The 21189-nt window shown below is 48.1% G+C and overlaps 1 protein-coding gene, 1 long non-coding RNA gene and 1 other non-coding gene across 4 annotated transcripts; 1 reads left to right on the plus strand and 2 right to left on the minus strand.

Moving 5' to 3' along the window:
- Positions 1 to 5411: 5411 nt before the first annotated feature.
- On the minus strand, positions 5412 to 8158 carry LOC136325802 (uncharacterized). The gene is made up of 3 exons (XR_010729313.1): positions 8078 to 8158; positions 7626 to 7678; positions 5412 to 5641 (listed from the first exon to the last, which is right to left on the minus strand). It is a non-coding gene; the product is annotated as an uncharacterized lncRNA (long non-coding RNA).
- SNRNP35 (small nuclear ribonucleoprotein U11/U12 subunit 35) lies at positions 7889 to 15607 on the plus strand. Of its 2 annotated transcripts, none has more exons than XM_066260744.1 (2): positions 7889 to 8407; positions 14715 to 15607. In XM_066260744.1, the coding sequence occupies exon 2, from the start codon at positions 14718 to 14720 to the stop codon at positions 15468 to 15470; it is 753 nt and encodes a 250-aa protein (XP_066116841.1). In that variant the 5' UTR covers positions 7889 to 8407; positions 14715 to 14717; the 3' UTR covers positions 15471 to 15607. The 2 variants fall into 2 exon arrangements, with proteins under 2 accessions (XP_066116841.1, XP_066116840.1); XM_066260743.1 differs by having other exon boundaries at positions 7893 to 8502.
- TRNAT-GGU (transfer RNA threonine (anticodon GGU)) lies at positions 13782 to 13857 on the minus strand. Its single transcript has one exon. It is a non-coding gene; the product is annotated as a tRNA-Thr (tRNA).
- Positions 15608 to 21189: the final 5582 nt, after the last annotated feature.

A 21189-nucleotide genomic window follows, 5' to 3' on the forward strand; every position in this document is an offset into this window, starting at 1 on the left:
GGTTTGAGTGTGGGCTCAGCAGCTTAAGCATGGGCTTGCCAGTTTGAGCGCGGAGTCACTGACTTGAGTGTAGGGTCATAGACATAACCCCATGGTCACTAGCTGGAACCCAAAGGTCACTGGCTTGAAGCCCAAGGTCACTGGCTTAAGCCCAGGGCTGCTGGCTTGAGCAAGGGGTCACTCACTCTGCGGTAGCCCCCTGGTCAAGGCACATATGAAAAAGCAATCATTGAACAATTAAGGTGCCGCAACAAAGAATGGATGCTTCTCATCTCTCTCCCTTCCTATCTGTCCCTAGCTGTCCCTCTCTCTCTGTCAAAACAAAACAAAACATAACAAAAAAAACTTAAACAGACAATTCTTCTTTTTTTTATTTTTTAATTTTTTTAATTTTTTTTGAAGCTGGAAACGGGGAGAGACAGTCAGACAGACTCCCGCATGCGCCCGACCAGGATCCACCCGGCACGCCCACCAGGGGCGATGCTCTGCCCACCCTCTGGGGCGTCGCTCTGCCACGACCAGAGCCACTCTAGCGCCTGGGGCAGAGACCAAGGAGCCATCCCCAGTGCCCGGGCCACCTTTGCTCCAATGGAGCCTTGGCTGCGGGAGGGGAGGAGAGAGACAGGGAGGAAGGGGGGGGGTGGAGAAGCAAATGGGCGCTTCTCCTATGTGCCCTGGCCGGGAATTGAACCCGGGTCCCCCGCACGCCAGGCCGATGCTCTACCGCTGAGCCAACCGGGCAGGGCCTTAAACAGACAATTCTTTAAAGAAGAAATACAAGTGGCCAATAAGCACAGGAAAAGATGCTCAATATCACTAATCATCAGGAAAATGCAAATTAAAAGCACATTGAGCCTGACCCATGCTGGCAGAGTGAATAGAACATCATCCTAGGACGCTGAGGTCTCAGGTTCAAAACCCTGAGATAAAAACAAAACAAAACAAACAAACCCTGAGATTGCTGGCTTGAGCGTGGGTTTATCCAGCAAAAGCCCAGTGTCACTGGCTTGAGCATGGGATCATCAACATGATCCCATAGTTTCCGGCTTGAGCCAGGGGTCACTGGCTCTGCTGGATCCCCTTCCCACCCTGTTTGAGAAGAAATCAATGAACAACTGAAGTGCCTCAACTATAAGTTGATGCTTCTCATCTCTCTCCCTTTCCTTCTCTCTCTCCCTCTCATTAAAAAAATAATAGAAATCAACCAATGAATGCGTAAACAAGTGAAACAACAAATCAATGATTCTCTCTCCTTCTCTAAAAAAATGAATTTAAACAAAAAAGAGCAATTCATTAAGAAAAAAAAGAAATGTTGCCAGGGGCTGGGGGAGAAGGAGTGGGAAATTGTTGTTTAATGAATATAGTTTGAGATTTTCGAGATGAAAAAGTCCTGGAGATTAGTTGCACAATGTATCTATTTAAGATTACTGAACTATGCACTTAAAAATGGTTAAGATGGCCTGACCTGTGGTGGTGCAGTGGGATAAAGCGTTGACCTGGAACACTGAGGTTGCCGGTTCGAAACCTTGGGCTTGCCTGGTCAAGGCACATATGGGAGTTGATGCTTCCTGCTCCTCCCCCTTCTCTCTCTCTCTCTGTCTCTCTCTCTCACTCCTCTCTCTCTAAAAAATCAATAAATAAAAAAAAATGGTTAAGATGAGGCTCTGGCTGGTTGACTCAGCGGTAGAGCATTGGCCCGGTGTGTGGATGCCCCAGGTTTGATTTCTGGCCAGGGCACACAGGAAAAGCGCCCATCTGTTTCTCTATCCTTCCCCCTCTCTTTTCTCTCTGTCTCTCTTTTCCCCTCCTGCAGACAAGGGTCCACTGGAGCAAAGTTGGCCCAGGTGCTGAGGAAGGCTCCATGGCCTCTCTGTCTCATGCACTGGAATGGCTCCAGTTGCAACAGAGCAACTCCCCTGATGGGCAGAGCATTGCCCCCTAGTGGGCATGCCAAGTTGAACCTGGTCAGGTGCATGCGGGAGTGTCACTCTCTGCCAACCTGCTTTTCACTTCAGAAAATTACAAAAAAAAAAAAATGGTTAAGATGATAGATTATCTCATGTGTACTTGACCAAAGGGTTAAGGGAATTAACTCTCTGGACTGCTGAACATGTGCTGTATTGTGATCACAGTGGAGGGCAGATGAGTCTATACAAAGGTAAAACACTGTAGACCTGTACACTTAATATTTATACAGCTCCTTTAGTTACACAATACCCTGATAAAGGGCTGGGGGTGGGGGAAGGAAGGAAGCACTGACACCTGCTACAGTGTGGATGAATCCTAACAACATTTTGCTAAGTGAAAAAAGCCAGTCACAAAAGGCCATGGAGTATACGATTCAATTGATGTACAATGTGCAGAACAGCAAATCCATTCTGTAGAGACAGAGAGTAGATTAGTTGTTGTCTAGAGCTGGGGCAGATGGAGGGTGAGTGACTGCTAATGTGAACAGGGTTCTTTTTTGGGGTTATGAAATGTTCTAAAATTAGACTGTGGTGATGGCTATCTATCCAGCTCTGTGGATAGACTAAACACTACTGAAATGTACACTTTAAATGGGTTCATTTTCTGATACGTGAATTATGTGTCAGTACTGTTCAGTGGAAGCAACCCTCCCAGAGTGACGCTGTCAGAAAGAATTCCATGTTGCTGAGTTGTTGTTTTTTTACCTTCTGTGTCTCCATCCACTGCTGCTGGCATGAATGTCTTCGGCACCACTGTAGTTGTCAAAAGTTCTACTTGAAATTTCCCTAGAAATTTAACCTCTCAGGCACATTATCTTCCCTCCTTTCTGCTTTATGCTCTTTGCTACATAGTGAAACCTAGTAAATCATGCCTTTAAAAATGTCAAGAGAGCCCTGGTTGGATAGATCAGTTGGTTAGAGCATTATCCCAAAACATAGAGGTTACTGGTTCAATCCCCGGTCAGGGCGCATACAGGAACAGATTGATGTTCCTGTCTCTCTCCCCCTTCCTCTCTCTAATATCAATAAAATAAACATTTAAAATGTCAAGAAGTCTTCCACTGAATAGCTATGCTTTTGATATGAAGGTTCTTTTGTTCATTTAACAATTTACATATTGAGCATTTACTGTGTGCAAAATTGGTAGTGTCTTAGCAAACAGAGCTATAGACTTGGGCCTCAGAATTCCTACTTGCTGGTAGATAAATTGAATCAAGTTCCTTAATCTCTCCAGAGCCCCAATTCCTCACTATCAATGGGAAAAATAAAAGTAGTCCCCAAGACTGGTGTAAGGATAGAAAGTGCATAGTCCAGAGTGTCTAGCACATGGTGAGAATCAATGGATGTTGGCCATTATTATAGTGTTAATAACCTTAACTCTGAGATCAATTCCACAACCTGCTGGCAGGCAATAATGACCCTTTTTTCACTGTTGGGAAATCACGAAAATAATTATGAGACACAGTAGAGGTTCTTACAGTGCGCTATTAGTTCACAATAGCCAAAAGGTGGGAGTAACCCAAGTGTCCATACACAGATGAATGAGTCAACAAAAGGGCTCCAGACCAGCCACTTGAGGTATCATCTGGAAACTTTTTAGAAATGCAAATCCTTGGCCCAGTGAATCAGAAACTCTGGGGGTGGGCCCCCAGCAGTCTGTGTTTTAACAAGCCCTCTAGGTAATTCTGAGTCATGATCACGTTTGAAAAGCAATGAGTGACAGCACCGTGGATCCTAGGCCAGACAACCATGCCTACTTAGCCACTTGCATTAGGCAAATAAACTGGGCCTCTACTCCAAGCTCAGTTTTACCAGCTGCAAGATGGAGATAAAAGCAGAACAGACTACATATAAGATTGTTGTGCAGTGCTTTACAACAGTAAACAGTCTGGCACCCAGTAAGTGCTCAGTAGATGGTGGCTGTTATTATGGCTTTTATTGCTGAAATAAGAAATATTAAGAAATTTCCCAAGTTCATATCATAGCATGGACACAAGACACGGAAAGTAGTAACACACATAGAATATCTACAAAAAGCTTTATAGAAAAGTCCCAGTGACACAAAATTGAGACTCATGGACATGGACAAGAGTGTGGGGGTTACCAGGGGGAGGGTAAGGGAGGGGAGGAGCACAAAGAAAACCAAATAGAAGGTGACAGAAGACAGTATGACTATGGGTAATGGATATGCAACATAATCAAATGTCAAAATGAGCTGGAGATGTTTTCTCTGAATCACCCCATTAAAACTGTCTAAAATTAAAAAAAAAATTTTTTTTAAAAGTCCCAGTAAGATGTCATTGTAATAAGTTTTAAAAATAACTCCGAAAACACTCTTCCCCTGAGATTTAAGACAGGCATGTGGCAGTCGGCATCTGAACCTTTTTTTTTTCTGAGTAGAAACCAAAGTGATTGTATAAGAGGGCACATACACTTAGGTCATGCCTTACTCACAGTTAAACAAAGGAAAAAGTGAATTGTGAATCTAAAAGGAGTGGGTGGGTCACACTTAATAAAAATGGAACAGCCCTGGCCGGTTGGCTCAGCGGTAGAGCATCGGCCTAGCGTGCGGAGGACCCGGGTTCGATTCCCGGCCAGGGCACATAGGAGAAGCGCCCATTTGCTTCTCCACCCCTCCGCCGCGCCTTCCTCTCTGTCTCTCTCTTCCCCTCCCGCAGCCAAGGCTCCATTGGAGCAAAGATGGCCCGGGCGCTGGGGATGGCTCTGTGGCCTCTGCCCCAGGCGCTAGAGTGGCTCTGGTCGCAACATGGCGACACCCAGGAGGGTCGCAACATGGCGACGCCCAGGATGGGCAGAGCATCGCCCCCTGGTGGACAGAGCGTCGCCCCTGGTGGGCGTGCCGGGTGGATCCCGGTCGGGCGCATGCGGGAGTCTGTCTGACTGTCTCTCCCTGTTTCCAGCTTCAGAAAAATGCAAAAAAAAAAAAAAAAAAAAAAAAAAAAAAATGGAACAGTAAATGCCCGGAGGCTAAATTAGCCCACCAGCTGTAAAGTTTCATTAGCAGATAACCGTTGGTCCTATTTTGGTACCTCAAACCTAGTAAATCTTGTGTCCTGTGAGTATCTGTGGCACCGCTGATTTCCTGAGTGGCACACTCAGTATGGCTTTCTTTCTGTTCTCTAAATCATTTTCTGGTCTTGTTACCCTTAAATCCTGCATGGAAACAGGAAGGATTTTGGAGATTTTCCCCATTTGGGTTAAATGCACGTAATCCTGGGTCAGTGACTTCATCTCTTAGAGCAGCGGTTCTCAACCTGTGGGTCGGGACTCCGGCGCCCACAGGTTGAGAACTGCTGTCTTAGAGTTAACCTTCTTTGGAAAACAATCTGGTTGTAGGAAGGGTGGGGACTTTAAAGCTTACTTAAAAACAACAACACCAACTTAGTTGAAATGTTTATTCACATTAAAGAGTTGGGGGAGCAGTAAAGGAGATTATGGGAATTCCATCCTCCATGCACACAGGTGCTCCACCATGGAATGTAACAGTACACTCCTCAAAGAGCTCTTGAGAATGAAGTGAGCTTAGCACAGGGCCCAGCACTGAGTGGTTTAAGGCTGTGTTAGTATGAAACATCTAGAGCAGGGGTCAGGAACCTATGGCTTATGACCCAGATGTGGCTCTTTTGATGGCTGCATCTGGCTTGCAGGCAAATCTTTAATAAAAAAAATAGTGTTAAAAATATAAAACATTCTCATATATTACAATCCATTCATTTCCTACCGTTCATGTTCATGGTTGCGGGTGGCTGGAGCCAATCACAGCTGTCCTCCGGGACAACTCTAAATTTTTATTGGATAATGCCTAACATACAAGGGTAGTTGTATGGCTCTCACGGAATTACATTTTAAAATATGTGGCGTTTATGGCTCAGCCAAAAAGTTTCCCGACCCCTGTTCTAGAGAAATCTCTAGTAGAGTAGGCCATGTTGCCCCCCAGATCTTCAGCTTGGTTTAGAAAATATTCTGTTATATAACTAATTTTGTATACAAGCTGTGTTTTTTTGTTTTTTTTAGGTGAGAGGAGGGGAGATAGTGAGACATGTCCCTCAGCTGGGATCTACCCAGCTACTCCATCTGGGGCCGAGGCTCTAGTATTGAGCTATTTTCAGCACCTGCGGCTGATGCGTTCCAGTGGAGATATTCTCACCGCCCGCACCCCCCTCCCCACTCTAATCAATCAAGCCCCTGGCTGCAGGAAGAAAAGAGAGAGGGAGGAGAGGGAGGGTGGAGAAGCAGATGGTAGCTTCTCCTGTGTCCCTTCGCTAGAACTGAACCCCAGAAGTCTGTATGCCAGACCCACACTCTATTCACTGAGCCACTGGCCAGGACCATATAATTAAGTTTTTTAAAAGATTTTATTTATTGATTTTACGGGGGGGGGGGGGGAAGCAAGAAGTATCAACTTATAGTTGTTTTACTTTAGTTATTCATTGCTTGCTTGTGTATGTACCTTGCCTGGGCAAGCTCAGGGTTTTGAACTATAACTTCAGCATTCCAGGTTGACGATCTATCCACTGTGCCACCACCTGGTCAGGTACACTTTTTTTTTAATGGTGGTAAAACACACATAAACTTTTACCATTTTAACATTCTTAAGTGTACAGTGCTTTAGCATTAAGTACACTCACAATGTTTATAACCGTTACCATTCACCCCCTAGAACTTTTTCATCACCCCAAATTCAACCTCTGTGCTCATTAAATAGTAACTGTTCTCTCCAAAACCCACAGCCCCTGGTAACTGCCATTCTGCTTTCATCTCTGTCTATGTCCCTCATTTAAATCAAATCATACAGCATTTTTTTTTTTTTTTTTGTATTTTTCCGAAGCTGGAAACAGGGAGAGACAGTCAGACTCCCGCATGCGCCCGACCGGGATCCACCCGGCACGTCCACCAGGGGCGAAGCTCTGCCCACCAGGGGGTGATGCTCTGCCCCTCCGGGGTGTTGCTCTGTTGCGACCAGAGCCACTCTAGCGCCTGGGGCAGAGGCCAAGGAGCCATCCCCAGCCTCCCGACCATCTTTGCTCCAATGGAGCCTTGGCTGCGGGAGGGGAAGAGAGAGACAGAGGAGAAGGAGAGGGGGAGGGGTGGAGAAGCAGATTGGCGCTTCTCCTGTGTGCCCTGGCCGGGAATCGAACCCGGGACTTCTGCACGCTAGGCCGACGCTCTACCACTGAGCCAACCGGCCCGGGCCTACAGCATTTTTTCTTTTTCTTTTCACTTCACCCCACATAACACCCACCAGGTTCATCCATGTCACCAGAACTTCCTTTTAAGGACTCAATTAGTATTCCATTGCGTGTATATACCACATCCATTTTTATACATAAAAATTTTAATTATAGCTATTGCTTGTGGTTTTTTTCATTTTTATCCAATAATACATTTTCATAATATGTTTTAAGAAAATGTACTTAAAGCCCGCTGTAGATATTTAGAGCCTAGGTTTCACTTCCATAATAGAGATTCAATGAAGACGAGGCGGCGGCACCGCCTCCTCAGTAATTCAAAAGATAAACTGACTTTCCAAGGACAAGATTAGAGCGAAAAGGAGATCGGGCTTTGGCAGCAGCGACCCACTTGTAAGGATTAACCATAAAATGAGTGGCTTGCGAACCAAGACACCACACCCACCACCACATTTAAGAAAGCGTGTGCCACAATCCAGTCGTCATCTACCCGAATGTCTCCTTCCATTAAAAAAAAAAAAAAATCAAAACGCACACATCTCTGGGTCCTGCGAATATTTACTGGTCCAGCAGTTTCTTTCCTCCCACGCCCAGGTTTTCAATCTTGTCTCCAAACCGGAACCGTGACGGGCAGGGGTCCTTCAGTAGTTGTCAGAATCACCCGAGGACTAGCGAAAGAAAAAAAAGCAACCCCTCCCCCCAAAAAAAACAAAAACAAAAAGAGGAAGTCTAGAGATTCTGAGGTCACAGACCCGGGGCGGGGCCCAGGAAACCGCCCTGTCCCAAATTCCCACGCGACTCGCTCGTCCCCCCAACCCGCGAGCTCGGATGAACTGTCTGGCTTGTGTGCAAAGCGAACTTAGAACACCTGAGGGTGATGGAAACTCGGGGGAAACGTACCAAATTTCATGGGTACCGGCACACGCATGTTTTGAAGAAACCATAACAAAGAAACCGTCAAGAACAGACGGGAAACAGGAGCCGGAGAACCAACACCAACCGCGCGACCGAGACCTTGGCTACTCCCAGACCGCCTAACCGCACATTCGATAGTCTTTCAATCCTACGGTGCAATTTAGCAGGGCCTTGTCTTCTTTGGGAAAAATAAATTAGAAATTTAATTCTCCTCGGAAGCAGTACGCCTTGGATGCTCGAGACAGGGGAATTAAATATCTTCAAGCAAAAGCAAAAGCGGGAAACAGCGCCCGTGACGAATCTACTTCTTCCGATGTAAGGGTCCGGTCGGACGGGCACTGAGAAACCTCTCCATCGTTTGGAGCCTGGTGCCGGTTTCCGTGGGGAAGGGAGGTCGGAACCCAGTAGATGTGAGTGGGGACGGTTTGGCGGGAGTGGGGCCCACCTGGCGAGAAGGATTTGGTTAATTCGGCCCGGACAGCCCGTTCACCCGTGTGTGGGCCGCCATGTTGAAACCTGGCAAAGGGGGAACCTTTGGAGAGTTGGGGAGCTGGGGCGATAGCTGAGTTGGAAAGATAGCCCTTTTCGCTCTACGCCTACCCAGAAGGTCAGGTGCCGGTGGCAAAGGCGGAGGCACTTAGGGGGTTTGGGGAGGTTGCAGGCTTTTCCACCGACACTTCCGCCTTAGCGTCTACAACGCCACTGCGCATGCTCGGTAGGGCTCTGTAGGTCCCGCTTTCAGTTCCATTTTCCACTTGGGTGGGAAGCGCGGCAATGGCTTGCTTTAGGCTTAGGAAGAAAAGATGTGCTTTCTTTTGCTTAAGGACAACTTTTATTTGTTTCATAATTTACAATTATAAAGCACTTTCAGAGACAGTTATCTAAGCTTCACAAAAACCTAGCCAAGTGGAATTTAGTTACATTCAACGGATGATTTACATTTTGCCCAACGTAGGACGGGGGCTTAAACCTGGGTGTTCTGATTCCCAGTCTAATATGCTCTTTTTAATTTCCCACGCTTTCATCTTTAATGGTTGACTGCCCACCCACCTCCACCCGACACCATTCATCTCTCACATCTTATCCCCGTGTATGAAATAATGACCGAGAATCTAAAACTCCAAAAAGAAAAAACAAAACAAAACTCCCAAAGAGGCTGTTGCTGTAGGAAATGTCAGCATAATGCTGCAACGGAGGAAATACACCCAGAAAGATTCATGAGAAGCAGTGAAGGCCGCTGTTCTCTTGGTATTTGTTAGAGATAGAAGCAGGTGCAGAAGAATGAGAAAACACCTGCTTATCCCTTAGTAATTCTCTCCAGATTTTTTTTGGGGGGGGGTATTTTTCTGAAGCTAGAAACGGGGAGAGACAGTCAGACAGACTCCCGCGTGTGCCCGACCGGGATTCACCCGGCACGCCCACCAGGGGCGAAACTCTGCCCACCAGGGAGCGATGCTCTGCCCCTCCGGGGCGTCGCTCTGCCGCGACCAGAGCCACTTTAGCGCCTGGGGCAGAGGCCCCAGACCCATCCCCAGCGCCCGGGCCATCTTTGCTCCAATGGAGCCTTGGTTGTGGGAGGAGAAGAGAGAAACAGAGAGGAAGGAAAGGGGGAGGGGTGGAGAAGCAGATGGGCGCTTCTCCTGTGTGCCCTGGCCGGGAATCGAACCCGGGACTTCGGCACGCCAGGCCAACGCTCGACCACTGAGCCAACTGGCCAGGGCTCTCCAGATTTTAATTTGAAGAACTCTTTAAGCTTTTTTTTTTTTTAATTTTTTTTTTATTCATTTTTTTTTTTTTAGAGAGGAGAGGGAGAGAGAGAGAGAGACAGAGAGGAGAGACAGAGAAAGAGAAGGGGGGAGGAGCTGGAAGCATCAACTCCCATATGTGCCTTGACCAGGCAAGCCCAGGGTTTCAAACTGGCAACCTCAGCATTTCCAGGTCGACGCTTTATCCACTGCGCCACCACAGGTCAGGCGACAGAACTCTTTAAGCTTTGAACCGCAGCTCTGATCGTGCATAGTAATTGCAGTTTTATTTGATAGATCTTTGTGACCTTTCCCTGTAGAATGGGGAAGGGGTCTTAGCTTCCAACTCCCAGACCCCCTATCCCCATCTCCAAAGGTTTATATCTTAGGACGGCCATCTCAGGTAATACAGTGTGTCTGTAAAGTCATGGTGTACTTTTTTTTTTTTTTGTATTTTTCTGAAGTTGGAAACGGGGAGGCAGTCACACTCCCGCATGCGCCCCACCATGATCCACCCGGCATGCCCACCAGGGGGCGGTGCTCTGCCCATCTGGGGTGTTGCTCTGTGGCAAACAGAGCCATTCTAGCGCTTGAGGCAGAGGCCACAGAGCCATCCTCAGCACCCGGGCCAGCTTTGCTCCAATGGAGCCTTGGTTGCGGGAGGGGAAAAAAAAGAGACAGAGAGGAAGGAGAAGGGAAGGGGTGGAGAAGCAGAGGGGCACTTCTCCTGTGTGCCCTGGCCGGGAATCGAACCCGGGTTTCCTGCACGCCAGGTTGACGCTCTACCACTGAACCAACTGGCCAGGGCTCATGGTGCACTTTTGACCGGTCACAGGAAAGCAACAAGACGATAGTAATGTGAAATCTGCACCAAATAAAAGGAAAACTCTCCCAGTATCATACCTATTCAGTGCAGTTCGATGTGGGCTCATGCACAGATTTTTTAGGGCTCCTTAGGTAGCTATCCTGTGTAGCCTCTACAGACTCATCACTGACTGATGGCCTACCAGAACGGGGTTTCTCCACCAAACTCCTGGTTTCCTTCAACTGCTTATCCCACCAAGTAATGTTATTCCTATGTGGTGGTGCTTCGTTATAAACGCGTCGATATTCATGTTGCACTTTGGTCACAGATTCGAATTTAGCGAGCCATAGAACACGCTGAACTTTCCTCTGTACCATCCACATCTCGACTGGCATGGCCGTGGGCTGCTTCGCTGTATACATGGTGTTACGTCATCATCTGCGCATACGCACATGCTGCCACATATTCTACAGAAACTGGGAGGGTTTTCCTTTTATTTGGTGCAGATTTCACATTTCTATCATCTTTTGTTGCTTTCCTGTGACCGGTCAAAAGTGCACCATGACTTTACGGACACATTGTAGTTAAGAGCTCAAGCTCTGGAGTGGAGTAACTCCTTGCTGGGTGGCTACTTAGCTTTGTGATTTGTGGTAAAAGACAACCTTTTTTTGTATCTCACTGTCCACATCTGAAATGGCAATGATAGTAGTAACTGTTTCCTGGTTTTGTTGAGGAATATGCTTAGCACAGTGCCTGGCGCCTCCTCAGCATTCAATACAAGGTAACTAGAGTTATAAGGTTAGAATCTAAGAATTTTAGGGCCAGTAGAATGGAATTAATTGGAGCAGAGATTCAAACAACATAGTGGTATCCTTTTTTTTTTTTTCTTTTTACGTGGAGAAATTCCTGCCACCAGAGGAAAAAAGACACAAAGTGCCTGAGAGGCAGAGCTCAGGCCCAGACAGAAATCTCACGGTGTCTGTACTCCTTCTGTAGCTTCAGCTGTTTATCAGCTTTTTACTGATGAACATTCCTGAAAGGTGTCTTCAAAGTTGCTTTTTTAAAATTAATTCATTTATTTTTACAGGGACAGAGAGAGAGTCAGATAGAGGGATAGATAGGGACAGACAGACAGGAAGGGAGAGAGATGAGAAGCATCAATCATCAGTTTTTCGTTGCAACACCTTAGTTGTTCATTGATTGCTTTCTCATATGTGCCATGACCGCAGGCCTTCAGCAGATTGAGTAACCCCTTGCTTAAGCCAGTGACCTTGAGTCCAAGCTGCTGAGCTTTTTGCTCAAGCCAGATGAGCCCACGCTCAAGCTGGCAACCTTGGGGTCTCAAACCTGGATCCTTCTGCATCCCAGTCCGACGCTCAATCCACTGCGCCACGGCGGGTCAGGCTTCAAAGTTGCTTTTTAAATTTTTTTTTTTTAATTTTTAATTTATTTTTTACAGAGACAGAGAGTGAGAGAGAGGGATAGACAGACAGGAAGGGAGAGAGATGAGAAGCATCAATCATCAGTTTTTCATTGCAACACCTTAGTTGTTCATTGATTGCTTTCTCATATGTGCCTTGACCTTGGGGCTGCAGCAGACCCAGTAACCCCTTGCTCAAGCCAGCGACCTTGGGTCCAAGCTGGTGAGCTTTGCTCAAACCAGATGAGCCCGCGCTCAAGCTGGAGACCTCAGGGTCTCGAACCTGGGTCCTCCGCATCTCAGTCCAATGCTATATCCACTGTGCCACTGCCTGGTCAGGCGAGCCCTAGATTTTAAGTAACGTATTTTAGCACTGAGTCTAAAGATGTGCAGAGGTCATCACATGGTTATTAGCAGTGTCTGGAATGTTAGCAAAGCACTGGATTATTCCAGCAGGTTCATGTGAATCAATTATCATGTGTCAGACTGGAATTTACCCACCCACTTTCAGAAATGATTATCATACATTTGAATGACAACTGCAGTGTGCTTTCTGGACTAAAATTATCACTGCAACCAGTTCTCATGTTCCAAGGCATAAACTAGGAACTGGGAAGAAATCTCATATTCCTTTTAATGAAAGAGCCTGCTGCTAGGTGACTGTTGGTTTAGCTTTGCCACCTGTTTATTGACCAATGCAGAATGCTGCATTCCAAGCACCATTTGCCCTTGGAGTTTCACTTTTGAAAAAGCCCTTTATCTTTTAGTGACGCACACTGAAATGTTTACAGATGAGTGATGCTATACCTAGAATTTGCTTCAGAATCATCCAGGAGTGGGGACGTGAGTGGGAGCTCAGGTGAAACAAGACCGGCCACGTGTTGGTCATAGTTGAAGCCAGGCAAGGAATTAGTTTAGGCCATGCTCAACATTGATATGTTTGAAATTCTTAGCAGTGGAATTTTTAAAAATGACATTTCCGGCCCTGACCGGTTGGCTCAGTGGTAGAGCATCGGCCTGGCGTGCAGGAGTCCCGGCTTCGATTCCCAGCCAGGGCACACAGGAGAAACGACCATCTGCTTCTCCACCCCTCCCCCTCTCCTTCCTCTCTGTCTCTCTCTTCCCTCCCGCAGCCGAGGCTCCATTGGAGCAAAGTTGGCCCGGGCGCTGAGGATGGCTCTATGACCTCTGCCTCAGGCGCTAGAATGGCTCTGGTTGCAACAGAGCGATGCCCCAGATGGGCAGTGCATCGCCCCCTGGTGGGCGTGCTGGGTGGATCCCAGTCGGGCACATGCGGGAGTCTGTCTGACTGCCTCCCCATTTCCAACTTCAGAAAAATACACACACACAAAAAATGACATTTCCATAGTTGTTCCCAGGCTGGTTTTCCTATGGCCATTTTAAAGTCTCTAAAAGGTGAGCCTGTGTTGTTGTTTTTTTGTATTTTTCGGACTCCAGAAATGGGGAGGCAGTCAGACAGACTCCCGCATACACCTGACCGGGATCCACCCGGCACGCCCACCAGGGGGCCATGCTCTGCCCATCTGGGGCATCGCTCTGTTGCAACCAGAGCCACTCTAGCGCCTGAGGCAGAGGCCAAGGAGCCATCCCCAGCGCCGGGCCATCTTTGCTCCAATGGAGCCTCACTGTGGGAGGGGAAGAGAGAGACAGAGAGGAAGGAGAGGGGGAGGGGTGGAGAAGCAGATGTGCGCTTCTGTGTGCCCTGGCTGGGAATTGAACCCAGGACTTCCGCACACCAGGCCGACGCTCTACCACTGAGCCAACTGGCCAGGGCTGAGCCTGTGTTTTTTAATTTACTTTTTATTTTGAAAACCTTTTACTTTTTTACTATAGTTTTAAAGGGAGAGGAAGGGAGAGAGAAACATCAATTTATTGTTGCACTTATTTATACATTCCTTGGTTAATTCTTTCACTTTTTTTTTTTATTCATTATAGAGAGGAGAGAGAAGGGGAGAGAGAGAGACAGAGAGGGAGAGAGAGAGAGGAGAGAGAGAAGGGGGGAGGAGCTAGAAGCATCAACTCCCATATGTGCCTTGACCAGGCAAGCCCAGGGTTTTGAACCAGCGACCTCAGCATTTCCAGGTCAACGCTTTATCCACTGTGCCACCACAGGTCAGGCCCTTGGTTAATTCTTATATGTGCCCTGACCTGGGATCAAACCCACAACCTTAGTGTATTGGGATGATGCTCTAACTAACTGAGCTACCAGGTCAGGGCTGGTAAGCCTGGATTTTGATTCATGTCTCTAGGTTATAATGTAGTTAGTTAAGTACTCTATAGAGGCTAAACTGCATGATACATAAACATGCATCTAACTCAGGTATGGTCATCCTCTACTTCCTCCTGGGAGAGAGAGTGGGGATTGTGGGTAAGAGCATCTCCGCGCCCACTGCCTGGCTCTGATACTGTCCCTGTCGTGTTGTTGTGTGTCGTGTCCCTGCCCCCGCCCCCCCCCCCCCCCCCCCCCCCCCCCCCCGCTTTCTAGCTGGGAGTCCTCAGCCTTTGGGAATCCACTTCCTTCCCTACTGAAGGAGGAGTGAATGGCAGAATCTGCTTCATGGGGTTGCTGTAAGGATCAAATAAGTCACTCCCAGTAGGTGCTACATAAATGCTTGCTGTGGTCCCTCCTAGATCATGAACGACTGGATGCCCATCGCCAAGGAGTATGACCCCCTTAAAGCTGGCAGCATCGATGGCACAGATGAAGACCCCCACGATCGCGCCGTCTGGAGGGCAATGTTGGCACGGTACTCCCCCAACAAAGGCGTCACAGGAGACCCCCTCCTCACCCTATTTGTGGCACGACTAAACTTGCAGACCAAAGAGGAGAAGTTAAAGGAGGTGTTTTCCCGTTACGGGGACATCCGGCGGCTGCGGCTGGTGAGGGACCTGGTCACAGGCTTTTCCAAGGGCTATGCCTTCATTGAATACAAAGAGGAGCGCTCCCTGCTCAAAGCTTACCGGGACGCCGATGGCTTGGTCATCGACCAGCATGAGATATTTGTGGATTATGAGCTGGAAAGGACTCTCAAAGGGTGGATCCCTCGGCGGCTGGGCGGGGGCCTTGGGGGCAAAAAGGAGTCTGGGCAGCTGAGGTTCGGAGGGCGGGATCGGCCTTTCCGAAAGCCCATTAATTTGCCAGTTATTAAAAACGACCAGTATAGAGAGGGGAAAAGGGAAAAGCGGGAGCGATCCCGATCCCGAGAGAGACATTGGGGCTTGAAGACCAGGGACCGGGACCATGACCGGGAGCGGGACCGGGGCCGGGAGAAGAGGAGGCAGGAAAGGGAGCCAGCCAGGGTGCGCCCTGAAAGCGACTGGGAGAGAGAGAGGGACATCAGGGATGACCGGGGCAAGGGGAGGGGGAAGAAGGACAGAAGTAAGTAGAGGCTTACCCACCTCAACCCTCCTCCCTGCACCAGTGGAGCCCCAGAAAAAGGCATCATAGAAGTAAAAGCGCGGAGAGGTTACGCTGCTTTTATACAAAGTTTAAGTCCGAGGCTAAATAAAACTTGCTGATGGTAGTGGGTTTTGGGCTAGTTTCCTTTCCCTTGAAACCCAGGTTCAAGCGAAATACACTGATGTTAGAAATTACTCTTCTTCATCCTAGTGTTCTAAGGACACCTTATTATTTTAACCAGATTTCCTCATGTATAAGATGCTCCCATGTATAAGACACACCTTAATGTGGAGGCCTGAAATTTGAAAGAAAAATGTATTACATAAAGTTATTGAACTCAAGTTTTGTATATCATAAAATTCATACACCTTATCTGTGCGAAAAAGTGGGAAATGCAAGTAAAAAAATTTACAGCCACTGTAGAAATCGCCTCCAGTTTTTAGATCCCAAGTTTTCCAAAAAAGTCTTATACATGGGGAAATATTTTTTGTTTGTTTTTACAAAGGAGAGAGAGACAGAAAGGGAGAGATGAGAAGCATCAATTCTTCGTTGCAGCACCTTAGTTGTTCGTTGATTGCTTTTTTTTATTTTAATTTTTTCATTTTTCTGAAGCTGGAAACAGGGAGGCAGTCAGACAGATTCCCGCATGCGCCCGACCGGGATCCACCCGGCATGCCCACCAGGGGGCGATGCTCTGCCCCTCTGGGGCGTCGCTCTGTTGCATCCATTCCAGCGCCTGAGGCAGAGGCCGCAGAGCCATCCTCAGCACCCGGGCCATCTTTGCTCCAATGGAGCCTTGGCTGCGGGAGGGGAAGAGAGACACAGAGAGGAAGGAGAGGGGGAGGGGTGGAGAAGCAGATGGGCGCTTCTCCTGTGTGCTCTGGCTGGGAATCGAAGCCGGGACTCCTGCACGCAAGGTTGATGCTCTACCACTGAGCCAACTGGCCAGGGCTGATTGTTTTTTTTTTTTTTTTTTTTTTTTAATTTTATTTTATTTATTCATTTTTAGAGAGGAGAAAGAGACAGAGAGAGAGAGAAGGGGGAGGAGCTGGAAGCATCAACTCCCATATGTGTCTTGACCAGGCAAGCCCAGGGTTTTGAACCGGCGACCTCAGCATTTCCTGGTCGACGCTTTATCCACTGCGCCACCACAGGTCAGGCCCTGATTGCTTTTTTGTATGTGCCTTGACTGGGAGGCTCAAGCAGAACCAGTGACCTCTTGCTCAAGCCAGTGACCATGGGATCATTTCAATGATCCCATGCTCAAGGTGGCAACTGTGGGATTTTGAACCTGAGACATCAGTGTCCCAGGTCAATGCTCTATCCACTGTGCCACCACTGTTCAGGCAGGACACATTGTTTAATAAGCTCAAGAAATAGTAATCTTGGCCCTGGCCGGTTGGCTCAGCGGTAGAGCGTCGGCCTAGCGTGCGGAGGACCCGGGTTCGATTCCCGGCCAGGGCACATAGGAGAAGCGCCCATTTGCTTCTCCACCCCTCCGCCGCACCTTCCTCTCTGTCTCTCTCTTCCCCTCCCGCAGCCAGGGCTCCATTGGAGCAAAGATGGCCCGGGCGCTGGGGATGGCTCTGTGGCCTCTGCCCCAGGCGCTAGAGTGGCTCTGGTCGCAACATGGCGACACCCAGGAGGGTCGCAACATGGCGACGCCCAGGATGGGCAGAGCATCGCCCCCTGGTGGACAGAGCGTCGCCCCTGGTGGGCGTGCCGGGTGGATCCCGGTCGGGCGCATGCGGGAGTCTGTCTGACTGTCTCTCCCTGTTTCTAGCTTCAGAAAAATGCAAAAAAAAAAAAAAAAAAGAAATAGTAATCTTGCTCTTGCTGGCCTCTGTCCAGAAGGGCGTGCACAAGGAGCCACTGGTCTTGAATTCGGCAGTAGAGGCTTGGGTTTGAGATTTTTTTTTTTTTTTTTTTTTTTACAGAGGCAGAAATAGACAGGGACAGACAGACATGAACGGAGAGAGATGAGAAGCATCAATCATTAGTTTTTCGTTGTGCGTTGCGACTTCTTAGTTGTTCATTGATTGCTTTCTCATATGTGCCTTGACCGTGGGCCTTCAGCAGACCGAGTAACCCCTTGCTGGAGCCAGCGACCTTGGGTCCAAGCTGGTGAGCTTTTTGCTCAAGCCAGATGAGCCCACGCTCAAGCTGGCGACTCGGGGTCTCGAACCTGAGTCCTTCCGCAACCCAGTCGGATGCTCTATCCACTGCGCCACCACCTGGTCAGGCGGGTTTGAGAATTTGATTTTCCTCCATCTATTGGGAATGACCCTTTTGAGGGTTTGGCAAAAAGATGATCACTAAAAATCATTTATACTGACTTGTGACTCCTGGGAACCCAACTATGGTCAGAATCAGTAGTGTCTTTTCCATCTTTATGTCCACAGGGCAAGGGGTTGCTGACTTGAAATAAAAGGGGGCAGAGAAGTGAATCCAAGGAGAATGCCCAGAGACTCAATCCCAAAGCCAGTCTGAACAGGGATTCAGGTCAGCAACCAGCTCCTCTTGAACAAGTAATTCCATTATTGAGCTAAATGCTGACTGCCTTTCTGTCTGTCTCCTCCCTCTCCCCCCTCCCTCTGTCCCCACGGGAGGCTGGTATTTAAACAGAAAAACCAAAGTTGCAGAGGCCTGGGTCTATGGTTTATGGCAGGCTGCCAGCCCTTTGAAAAGACAAAGCTCAAGAAATGTGAGTGGAGCCTGATCAAGTGGTGGCGCAGGGGATAGAGCACAGACTGGGATGCAGAAAACCTAGGTTCGAGACCCCGAGGTCGCCAGCTTGAGCGAGGGCTCATCTGGTTTGAGCAAAAAGCTCACCAGCTTGCCCTGGCTGGTTGGCTCAGTGGTAGAGCATCGGCCTGGCATACAGGAGTCCCGGGTTCAATTCCCGGCCAGGGCACACAGGAGAAGTGCCCATCTGCTTCTCCACCTCTCCCCCCTCCTTCCTCTCTGTCTCTCTCTTCCCCTCCCACAGCTAAGGCTCCATTGGAGCAAAATTGGCCCGGGTGCTGGGGATGGCTCCATGGCCTCTGCCTCAGGCACTAGAATGACTCTGGATGTAACAGAGCGATGCCCCAGATGGTCAGAGCATCGCCCCCTGGTGGGCATGCCGGGTGAATCCCGGTCGGGCGCATGTGGGAGTCTGACTGCATCCCCGTTTCTAACTTAAGAAAAATACAAAAAATTAAAAAAAAAAAAAAAAAAAGCTCACTAGCTTGAGCCCAAGCTCACTGGCTCAAGCAAGGGGTTACTCAGTCTGCTGAAGGACCGCGGTCAAGGCACATATGAGAAAGCAATCAGTGAACAATTAAGGTGTTGCAATATGCAATGAAAAATGTTGCACATTTTTCATCTTCCCGTCCCTGTTTATCCCTCTCTCTGACTCTCTCTCTGTAAAGAAAAAAAATAAAGAAATGTGAGTGGAAAATGAAAATAAAGATAAATCAATAACAGGTTTGTATCTAGTTCTGATGGGTTGATTTGAGGGCTTCCAGTAAAGGACCATTCTGTTCACACGATGTCCATAAAATGTGACGTTTAGCGTTTGTGTTCTGAACATTCCGGTTCTTTCTTTTTTTTTTTCTTTTTTACAGAAACAGAGTCAGAGAGAGGGATAGATTGGGATAGACAGACAGGAATGCAGAGAGATGAGAAGCATCAATCATTAGTTTTGCGTTGCAACACCTTAATTGTTCATTGATTGCTTTCTCATATGTGCCTTGACTGTAGGGCTACAGCAGACCGAGTAACCCCTTGCTTGAGCCAGCGACCTTGAGTCCAAGCTGGTAAGCTTTGCTCAAACCAGATGAACCCGTGGTCAAGCTGGCAACCTCAGGGTCTTGAACCTGGGTCCTCTGCATCCCAGTCTGATGCTCTATCCACTGCGCCATTGCCTGGTGAGGCTGATCATTCGGTTCTTAAAACTTTGAGCTATTTCATGCAAAATAAACGTCTAATTTCATTTTAATCTCGTGCGTTCATTGCCAGGTTTTTGCGTGAGAAGTACGGGTGTCACTGTTACCTAAGGGAGCCTGCAGGGCCTTAACATTGCTGTCAACCATGAGAACAGTTTTAGAAAAATACACCCTTTCCTTTGTCAATTCCCAGTGCAGATTTTATGATCTCCTGGCTCAGAAAAGAACCCTTGTTAGGAACACCTCCCTGATTCCACCTGTGTTTCATTTACATCATGCTCCCTATTATGGCACCTAAAGTGTGCCATGGGCTGGAGTCAGCAGGAACGTTAGCCGCACAAGAGGGCTTCACATCAGGGAAGCATGTTGAGAGACAGCATGAGAAACAAATTCAACTGAGGTGTTTTTGTCAACCCCAAGTACCAGAATGTGGATGGATTAAAATACATGCACCCTTGGACCATATCCCAGGATATTCAGGCTTAGTCTTATATGGACCCTGATAACTTCAAAAAGGAAAAGGATAGACCCTACATGCACCCCCATGGCAGGGACCTGAATAGTAACCATCAACATGACAAAGGCATCCACCCTCTGATCCAGCCATTCTGCTTCTAGTTTACCCTGCAGACAGAGGGACACACATGTGTGAAAGTGTGCAACACTGACTCAGACAGTGTCTAAAGGATGGGAAGGAGGCTCATCTCTATCAATGGGGCCTGGACAAAATATACACGTCTATGGCAGACCAGTGTTTCTCAGCCCCTGCAGTACTGACAATAGGGGCTGGATAATTCTTTGTTGTGGAGGCTGTTCCAGCATTGTGTCCTGAGGATGTACGGCAGCACCCCTGGAGCCTACCCACTCGATGACAGTAGCGCGCGTGCGCGCGCACACACACACACACACCCCTGCACCAACTGTGACAACCAGAATGTCTCCAGACATTGTTAAATGTCCCCAAGGGGCAAAATCACCCCTGGCTGAGACCCACTATCTATGTACTGATATGGAGTCCTGTCCAGGGTGATCTAAAAAAAAAAAAAAAGGGTACAGAACAGCATTTATATAGTATGCTGCCATTTATGGAAAATATTAGTTTTTGGTGTTACATAACTGCACGCATAATTATAAAATATTTCAGGAAAGACACCCAAGAAACTGGCAATACTGGTTACCCCTGGGAGGGCCACTCCAGGTGGCCAGGGGTTGGGCGGGGGTGGGGATTCCTCAGTGAACATGCTGTTGACTCTTTGAGATTCAACTCAAAATTCTAACGGGCAGTCAGCTTTGAGAACTCCTCTCTAGAGCAATCATATACCATCTGATCATCCTCAGCATCCTAGGAACAGTCGGGACTAGAAACTGACCTGGAGTTGAGTGTGTGAAAAGTGGCCCCATCCTGTGTGCTCGAGTGCTGTTAGGAATGCTACCTCTCTCAGTCCACGAGCACCCAGCCTGGCGCCCTGGGTATTCGGTGAGTGGAGATAAAGAGCATGATTTGGGCAACCCTCCAGCTCACCAGTTGTAGACAGGGCATCGGGGCCCCACCTGCCACCACAGCCCCGTCAGTCAGCCAGACAGGCAGTCCCCAATCCACCTCTTTACCTGCTGCACCCTGTTCTGGCAAGTAGCCCTCATCCCCCAAGCTCTAGCACCCTGTTCCCAATCTGCTTTGGGAACATCTCTGTCTTCTCATGGGACTGAGTATTTGATATAGCGAAGGCTAAAAGGAACAAAGATGCCAAGTAAGAAAAAAATCCACAGGAGAGAGAAA

This window comes from Saccopteryx bilineata, chromosome 2, assembly GCF_036850765.1.
Source record: "Saccopteryx bilineata isolate mSacBil1 chromosome 2, mSacBil1_pri_phased_curated, whole genome shotgun sequence".
Classification (NCBI taxonomy): Eukaryota; Metazoa; Chordata; class Mammalia; order Chiroptera; family Emballonuridae; genus Saccopteryx; species Saccopteryx bilineata.

Coding starts and splice junctions, on each gene's coding strand:
- SNRNP35 (XM_066260744.1), top strand. CDS start 14,718: ATGAACGACTGGATGCCCATCGCCAAGGAGTATGACCCCCTTAAAGCT.